At 41.6% G+C, this 9,061-nt stretch overlaps 1 protein-coding gene across 1 annotated transcript; it reads right to left on the bottom strand.

The window, feature by feature from the left end:
* Nucleotides 1-2,217: 2,217 nt before the first annotated feature.
* Nucleotides 2,218-6,646, bottom strand: LOC143028521 (uncharacterized). Its single transcript, XM_076190739.1, has 4 exons — nucleotides 6,249-6,646; nucleotides 5,904-6,011; nucleotides 2,625-2,715; nucleotides 2,218-2,226 (listed from the first exon to the last, which is right to left on the bottom strand). Exons 1-4 carry the CDS (start codon nucleotides 6,644-6,646, stop codon nucleotides 2,218-2,220), a joined length of 606 nt encoding a protein of 201 aa, XP_076046854.1.
* Between the last annotated feature and the right edge of the window lie 2,415 nt (nucleotides 6,647-9,061).

Raw genomic sequence — 9,061 nt, 5'->3', positions numbered from 1 at the left:
ACATCGCGGGTTTTTCAATCCGCGAGAAGCGAGACAGCGCGGGAAGGGTAAGCTACGCATCACTCGTGTGTGCACTGCGTTCCGAGACTCACGGTTCCTCCCGCAAGTTTACTTTTGCTTTGTAAAGTGAAATTTTATCTTTGTGAAAACCCTTACGATGGCTCCAAACGTACTGCAACTTCTAAGTTCTCTGGTACTCAGCCTAAGCGGCAAAGGAAGGTAATGACGATCGCAGAAAAGGTCGAACTTCTCGATATGTTAAAAACAGGGAGAAGTTCTGCCGCGGTTGGCCGCCATTACGGCATCAACGAGTCTACCGTTCGCTACATAAAGAAAGACGAGAAGAAAATACGACAGACGGCATCGATATATTTTAACAAAGAAGCGAAAAGGGTCGTTACTTCCCGCAATAAGACCATCGTAAGAATGGAAGCTGCTCTTGCATTGTGGATTGCAGATTGTAGGAAGAAGAACGTAGGTTTGGATAACAACATGATACGAACAAAAGCAAATGCCCTTTATGATACCCTTGTGGCTGCTGCTGGACCTGACGACGACGGTGATGAAGAAGAGGGTATCGACGACCCTCAACCAGGTACATCGAGTGATTCTCCCAAGAGAGAACGTGGATTCGTGGCCAGCAAGGGCTGGTTTGAGAAATTCCAAAAGAGATTTGGCCTTCGGAGTGTTCCGCTGTACGGTGAAGCTGCTTCTGCTGATACAGCGGCAGTCCGACGCTACGTCGAGGAGGAATTCCCCCAGATTATTGAGATGGGCGGCTATCTTCCCGAACAAGTATTTAATATGGACGAGACGGGTCTGTTCTGGAAGAGGATGCCGTACCGCACGTTCCTCTTCAAGGATGAGGTAAAGAAGTCGGGGTTTAAGGCCCACAAAGAGCGCGTGACACTCATCATGTGCGAGAATGCTGCGGGCTTTATGATCAAGCCCGGGCTTATTTATAAGACTAGAAATCCACGTGCCTTGAAAAACAAGAACAAGGCTCTCCTACCCGTCTACTGGATGTACAACGCGAAGGCATGGATAACGAAGGCCCTTACAAACGACTGGTTCATCAACTGCTTCATCCCTCAGGTTAAGCTATATTTAGCTGAAAGGGGCAACCCCTTTAAAGTGCTTCTCCTGATGGATTGTGCTGGAGGCCATGCAACTGATCTGCAGTATGACGGTGTGCAGATCGAGTTCTTGCCCCCAAACACCACAGCACTAATCCAGCCAATGGATCAAGGCGTCATCCGGGCTTTTAAGGAGCTCTACACCCGGACCACCATGCAGGGCCTGATAGAAGCTCTTGACGAAGACCAAGATGACTTCACACTCAAGACACACTTGCAGACTTTCACAATAGCTTCGTGCTTGAGGAATATCCAGCAAGCGTTACCTGACATGAAGCCCCATGGAAGAAGTTGTGGCCTCAAATTGTGAATGATTATGCTGGCTTCACTCCTGAAGAAGTGCATCACTCGGCGGTTGATGAGGTTGTGAAATTGGCTAGACGTCTTCAGAGGGACGGATTCGATTACATGACTTCTGAAGATGTCAACGGCCTCAATGAGTGCCACTCAGAGCCATTGACCGACGAGGACCTCGTTGAAATGACCAAGTCAGCGAGTGAAGAAGAGGACGACGAAAACCCGCAAGAGGAAGAAATAGAAGAGCGTGGCTTAACTCTTGAAGGTCTGCAAGACATGTGCAATGTTACTAAGGACCTGCAACGACGGGCACAAGAGATGGACGACGACATGACCCGAGCTGTGCACTTCAGCAACCTCACTGGAGATGCCATGACTGCCGACAAGAATATTTTGGCACAAAAGAAAAAAGAACGTCAGCAACTCCCCATCACCATGTTCCTCACCCGCACGAAGCCGCCAGCAACAAAACCTTCGCCTTCGCCGTCGCCTTCATTGTCATAGTCATCATTTAAGCCAGATTGCAACAAAACTAATGGTGAGTAGAACCCCATACTATTCTATCATATCGTGTGAGAGAAAAAAAAGTTTATTTTAACAATTGTTGTTACTAAAAATGTATGTAGCCAAAGGAACTTAATGATTTTTTCCACTTTGCAATATGTGAGTACATATAGGGGATGTGTAACAACTTATATTTCCGTGTACGGTACAATTACTGTACACTTCACGTAACGAGTTTTGTACAGTACACAGATTAACCTTTCTTTAATAGAAAGGTGTTTTAAACAGTCTATAAGAGTATAGGAAAAGGTAATGCAGATATAGAGTGGTTTAATATCAGTATGGGGAGAGTTCATAAACGTTTAAATCATACGTCAATAATAAAATAAATATTTTGTCGCTATTTAGCGGATTTTCACCTTTCGCGGGTGGTCCTAGAACACATTAACCGCGAGTAACGAGGGATTACTGTTTTTATATATATACATATATATATATATATATATATATATATATATATATATATATATTTATATATATATATATATATATACACACACACACATACACACACACACACACACACACACACACACACACACACACACACACACACACACACACACACACACACACACACACACACACACACACACACACACACACACACACACACACATGACCCACTGCTAGTTGGCACGTCCCTAATGACAAACAAGGAAATTCCTGATAGATATACGGGGTAACGTCATAATGGCGGCGTGGAGCATTGGGCACCCTATAGACATAGGAATTCACCGAATATAATGAATAAGGTGAGATTATTGCCAAAAACCCTTTGATAGCAGACATGAATAGAACAAAAAAAAAACACGGGCATTCCTGTTGGATCATCATCTCCTAAATGTCCAACCGCATTGCCCCGTGTGCTTACGGGCAGTGTGCCACCGAATGTGAGTAAGCACTGTCCAAGCAGATCCAAGTCTTGGACATTAAACAACATGATGAAAATGAGGATCTATACTTACAACGTAAGAACTCTCTCAGAAGACCACATGCTGGAGAGTTTAATGGAAGAACTAGACATCAAGTGGGACATCGTAGGACTGAGCGAAGTCCGAAGAACGGAAGAAAAGTTGATTCAATTACAAGATGGTCACCACCTGTTCTACTATTGAGTCCTTCTATGATGATTTAAGTCAGGTAATGGATCAAGGAAAAAGTAAGTACACGTTGGTAATAGGCGACTTTAATGCTAAAGTGGGGAAGAAGATGGGAGACGAGTCGTGCATTGGGAAGTTTGGAGTAGGTGAAAGAAATGACAGAGGCGAGATGTTTGTCACTTTTGCAGAGAACTACAACATGAGGATAATAAACACTTTCTTTCAAAAGCGTGCAGGTCGCGAATGGACCTGGAGAAGAACGAAGTAGACTTCATATTAGGAGGCAAGAGCAAGAGCGTTAGCAATGTTACGGTTATAAATAAAGTCAACGTAGGTAGTGACCATAGAATGGTAAGTTGCACAGCTAAATTCAATTTCAGAGCCGAGAGGAATAAACTAGTTTAAAAAATTCAGCCTTGCAAAGATTAAGGATAATAATAAGAAATTTCAGTTAGAAATTAAAAATAGATTCGAAGCTCTAAAAACTAATGAGGACACCGTCGAAGATATGAATTTGAATTTAATGAATATCATTAGGGAATCAGCAGAGAAAGTAGGAAGTACAAAAAGTATTAGAGAAAACAAATACTCCAAAGCTACAAATGACCTAATTAAAAGAAGAAGGACCATGCAGATTAAAAGCAGGAAAGACGAAATAGAAGGAGTAAAACTAAGCAAGCTTATCAACAAAAGGCAGAGATCAGAGAAAAGAAAGAGAAATGTGGATGAAAAAGAGGAAACTATTCGGAAAAGTAAAAGTATTAAAGGAATCGAGCGCAGACATGTTTTAGGGAGACAGCAAATGATATGTTTGAAAGATAGTAATGGAGAAATCATTAAATGTAGAGATAGGATGGTAAAAAGAGCAGAAGAATTCTACCAAGAGCTTTACTCATTGAAGACCGTAGTTGAGTTAATAAATTCATCTATGGACGTTAGTAGTGTACCAGAGATTACAAAGGAAGAAGTAGAATTTGCTCTAAAAATATGAAACGAGGGAAAGCACCTGGGGAAGATGGTATATCGATAGATCTATAGAAAGACGCAGGGAAAGAAATTTATATTAGGTTGCCTCAGTTGTACACCCAGTGCTTACGTCAAGAAAGCGTTCCTGAATCGTGGTGCAATGCTATAGTTATTTTGCTACATAAAAAAGGAGACCAGAAGGACCTTAGTAACTATCGACCGATTAGCTTGCTATCAAATGTATATAAAGCATTCTCCAAAATCCTTACAAATAGACTAACTCAAGTTTTAGATGGAAAACAACCGAGAGAACAGGCAGGCTTTAGGTGCGGATATTCGACTCTAGACCATTTGCAGGCGATGAACCGATGAATCGAGAAAACGACAGAATACAATATACATCTCTTTAACTTTTGTAGATTACGAGAAGGCCTTTGACTCGGTAGAACAAATAGCAATATTAAACTCATTACGCAAGCAGGGGATAAACAAACAGATCGTAAGGGTTTTAGAAAAGATTTATACGAAAGGTACCGCTATAATTCGAATACATAGAGGTACAAGATCAAGATCGAGAAAGGAGTACGGCAAGGCGATACAATTTCACCCAAATCATTTACAGCTTGTTTGGAAGAGATTTTCAGACAGTTGGGTTGGGAAAACAAAGGTTTAAAGATTAATGGCGAATATTTTAACCACCTAAGATTTACGGATGACAATATACTTATTTCGGAAAGAGCAGAAGACTTGCAGGATATGTTGAGTGATCTGAACAAGGAAATTCTCAAAGTAGGTTTAAAAATGAATAAGAGTAAAACTAAAGTTATATTCAACACGAAAGTTCAAAGTAAAGAGATTATAATCGATGGTGAGAGTCTTGAAGAAGTTGAAGAGTATAATTATTTAAGCCAGATGGTGAAAGTGACGAAAAATCATGATAAAGAAATAAAAAGACGTATTACAATTGGTTGGAAAATGTTTGGTAAATATAATAAAATCCTGAGAGGCTCTCTACCTTTATGTTTGAAACGTAAAGTTTACAATCAATGCATTCTGCCAGCAATAATCTACGGGTGTGAGGCTTGGAAACTGACGAAGGCGATGGAAACAAAGCTAAGGACTGCACAGAGGAGAATGGAGAGATCAATGATGGGAATAACGCTGAGAGACAGAAAGAAAGCAATTTGGGTGAGAGAGCAGACTAGAGTGAAATATATTGTGGAGGCGGTGATAGAGAGGAAGTGGAATTGGGCAGGTAAGTTTGTGCGAACGACTGATGAGCGATGGAGCAAATGTGTTACTGAGTGGACGCCGCGAGATAGGAAGCGTGGAATAGGGAGACAGACAGGTGGAGAGATGGGATTGAGAAGTTTGCAGGAGTGACGTGGCAGAGGTTGGCGCGGTCGTGTGAATCATGTAATGCTATAAAGGAGGACTTTGTTCAGCAGTGGACTCAGGATGGCTGATTTGATATATATATATATATATATATATATATATATATATATATATATATATATATATATATATATATATGTGTGTGTGTTTGTATATATAGATATATATTGTTGTTGGCATCCTTCTGTCTCGAGAGACAATGGAATTCGCCTTTTTTTTTCTTTTTTTTTGTGGTTTGGTCAGTTCATGGTTGAGTGACAGCGCCTGCTGTGGCTGTAGAGTCCAATTCAGTGGCGGCAGGCCCTGTTGCAATTATCACAGGTGAGATCTACGCCTGGCTGCTGCTAGCCTCTGTCGTCTGCGCTTTCTTTTCTCCTCCCACTGGTCCTCTCTCCTCTTCTCGCTAGTTTGAATGCCCGCCTTAACAGTATGCCCCCACCTGCTGCGGTTAGCGGCCACTGCTTCCCAGCTTGCTGGGTTGATGTCGCCTGCCTTCAAATCACGCTTGAGAACTTCCTTGTAGCGGAGGATGGGCCTTCCTGCAGGTCTGGAACCAGTGGGAACTTCTCCATACAGCACATTCTTCGGTATTCGGCCATCGTCCATTCGTCTAACATGACCGAGCCATCTCAATCGCCTCTGGCTGAGCAAGGCGAACATGTTGGGCATTCTCGCCTGCGTCAGAACATTCTTGTTGGAGACACGATCTTGCCAGCTAATGCCCAGGATTCTTCTGAGGCAGCGCATGTGGAAGATGTTGAGTCGGCGTTCTTGGCGGGAGTACAGGAACCAGACTTCGCTGCCGCACAAGAGCGTGCTGAGTGCACAAGCCTGATATACCGCTATCTTGGTGTTGGTGGTCAGCATGGCGTTGTCCCATACACGCTTTCCAAGAGGAGCCAATGCTGTTGCTGCTTTGCCGATGCGCTTGTTCAGCTCTGCATCCAGGAACAGGTTGCTTGAGATGGTGGAACCCAGGAAGGTGAACTCACACACCACCTCGAGGATGTGGCCATCAATGCAGATGCTAGGAATACTGCTGACATCCTGGCCCATGACGTTGGTCTTCTTGATGCTGATGGTGAGGGCGAGCTCTTTGCATGCATGAGCGAAGCAGTTGATGAGTCGCTGTAGAGCCTCCTCTGTGTATGCAGTCAAGGCGGCGTCATGAGCAAACACCATCTCTCTGATGAGGACCTTGCGTACCTTGATTTTTGCTTGGAGACGTGCAAGGTTGAAGAAGACTTCCGTCACTTATTTGCATATATATGTATATGTATATATTTGTGTATATATATATACACACACACACACACACACACACACACACACACACACACACACACACACACACACACACACACACACACACACACACACACACACATACACACACACACACACACACTGAGTACTGAGGAATTAGAAAAAGAAAAGTCACTAAGAAAGGAAGCAAAGGAAAAAAACTTGTTGAGAACGGAGACAGAATGCAAAGAATTCCATTGGAGAGTAATCGACATGAGATTGAAACAGTGGCACATCAAAACGAAAAAACCAAGGACAGAAAATATAATGGAGAAGGAAGAAAATTAAAAGTGGCCCATACTAACATTGACGGATTAACTTCAGGTCTGAACGAACTCAATGATTATCTGTTAGAAGAAAAACCAGACATAATGGGAATTGTAGAGACTAAACTAAGAGGAGAAATACCATCTATTGATATTGGACAAGGGCTATACAATTACTGGATAAGAAACAGGGACAAAAAGCAGGGAGGGGGAATCATGTTCTTGGCCAAGAAAGACCTAAACGTGACAAAAATTGCAGAGGGCAAAGGTAATGTTGAACTGATCATGATAAAAGTCGAAGGCAAGAATATGAAAAGTAGAAAGTTTGTGGTGACCTATGTGCCCCCAAGAACGAATGCTTGGAAAGAAAACGAACACACAAAAATGCTAGAAGATACAAGAAAATCACTAAATGAGATACTAATGGGTAAGGGTAATCTAGTAATTATGGGAGACTTCAATTGCAAAGAAATTTGTTGGGACAACATGACAGTACGAGGAGATGACGTGTGGGGCAATGTACTGCTAGACATGACCATGGAGTACACAATGACCCAGTGGGTCAGTGAAAACACAAGATACAGAAACAATGAAGAGCCATCAAAACTAGATTTGATATTTACAACGGAACCTGAAATAGTGGACAAAGTCCACTACAAGACACCAATTGGAAAGAGTGACCATGTACTCATCGAAACTGTACTAAAGGAAGAAATAGAGATGAAGAGGAGCGAAAAGCATAGGAAAGGAAGATTGATGTACAACAAAACAGACTTTGCAAAACTAAAGACGTTCTTCCAGAATGCAAACTGGGAAAAATTCTATATGGAAGAGACAACAGTGGAAGAGAAATGGAACATACTGTTGGATAATTACAATTAAGGGGTAAACAGGCATGTACCAAGACAAAAGCGAGAGAGAGAGTACATTAAATGTTGGTTCAACAAAAGATGCAGTGAGGCAAAAGACAGAAGGGACAAAGCTTGGAAAAGGTGGAGAAAAGACAAAAAACAAAGCAAATGGCAAATTTATATAAACTATAGAAATGAGTATCTTAATGTGAGAAGAGAGGAGAAAAGGAACCATGAGAAGGATATTATAGATAAATGCAAAGATCAGCCCAAGCTATTCTACCGGTATGTAAATGGTAAACTTAAAACCAAACAGGAACTAGTGAAACTACGCCAAGGAAATATAGAATACACAGAAGAATTAGAGATGGCCGAAATCATGAACAACCACTTTAAATCTGTCTTCACCAGAGAGAAAATACAAAATTGGGACGTAGATAATAACAAACATTCTCCCCACATGAGTGAATTTATAACATCACAAAAAGAAATATCAGAACATCTATCAAAATTGGACGTCAGAAAATCACATGGCCCGGATGGAATTGCAAATTGGATTCTAAAAGAATGCAAAGAAGAGCTAACGGACAAAATACACATCATAATAAATAGCTCACTCAAGGAAGGAAAGATACCTAATGACTGGAAAAATGCTAACATTGTACCAATATATAAAGGAGGAAACAAGGAAGAACCCACCAACTATAGACCAGTATCACTAACAAGCACTATAGCCAAAATTTGTGAGAAAATCATCAAGAATAGATGGGTAAAACACCTGGAAGATAACAACATATTAAACCCAAGACAATTCGGGTTCAGACAAGGTAGATCATGCACCACAAACTTGATATGCTTCTACTCAAGACTAATAGACATAGTGCAAGAAAGAAACAGATGGGCTGATTGTGCATTCCTAGACTTGCAAAAAGCATTTGACAAAGTACCACACAGAAAACTACTAAAAAAACTGGAACACATAGGAGGAATACGAGGGAACCAACTAAAATGGATGGAGGACTTCCTGACTGGAAGAAAGATGAGAGTAGTACTCAGAGAAAAATATTCAGATTGGAAAGAGGTGATCAGTGGAGTACCGCAAGGATCTGTACTGGCTCCAATAATGTTTGCTATCTATATGAATGATATGGACGAGGGCGTGAACTGTTACATGA

Source organism: Oratosquilla oratoria, chromosome 1, assembly GCF_046742065.1.
Source record: "Oratosquilla oratoria isolate Oo_2021 chromosome 1, ASM4674206v1, whole genome shotgun sequence".
Taxonomy (NCBI): domain Eukaryota; kingdom Metazoa; phylum Arthropoda; class Malacostraca; order Stomatopoda; family Squillidae; genus Oratosquilla; species Oratosquilla oratoria.
Note: the sequence above shows the minus strand (reverse complement) of the source record. Positions and strands in the feature narration are given on the sequence as shown.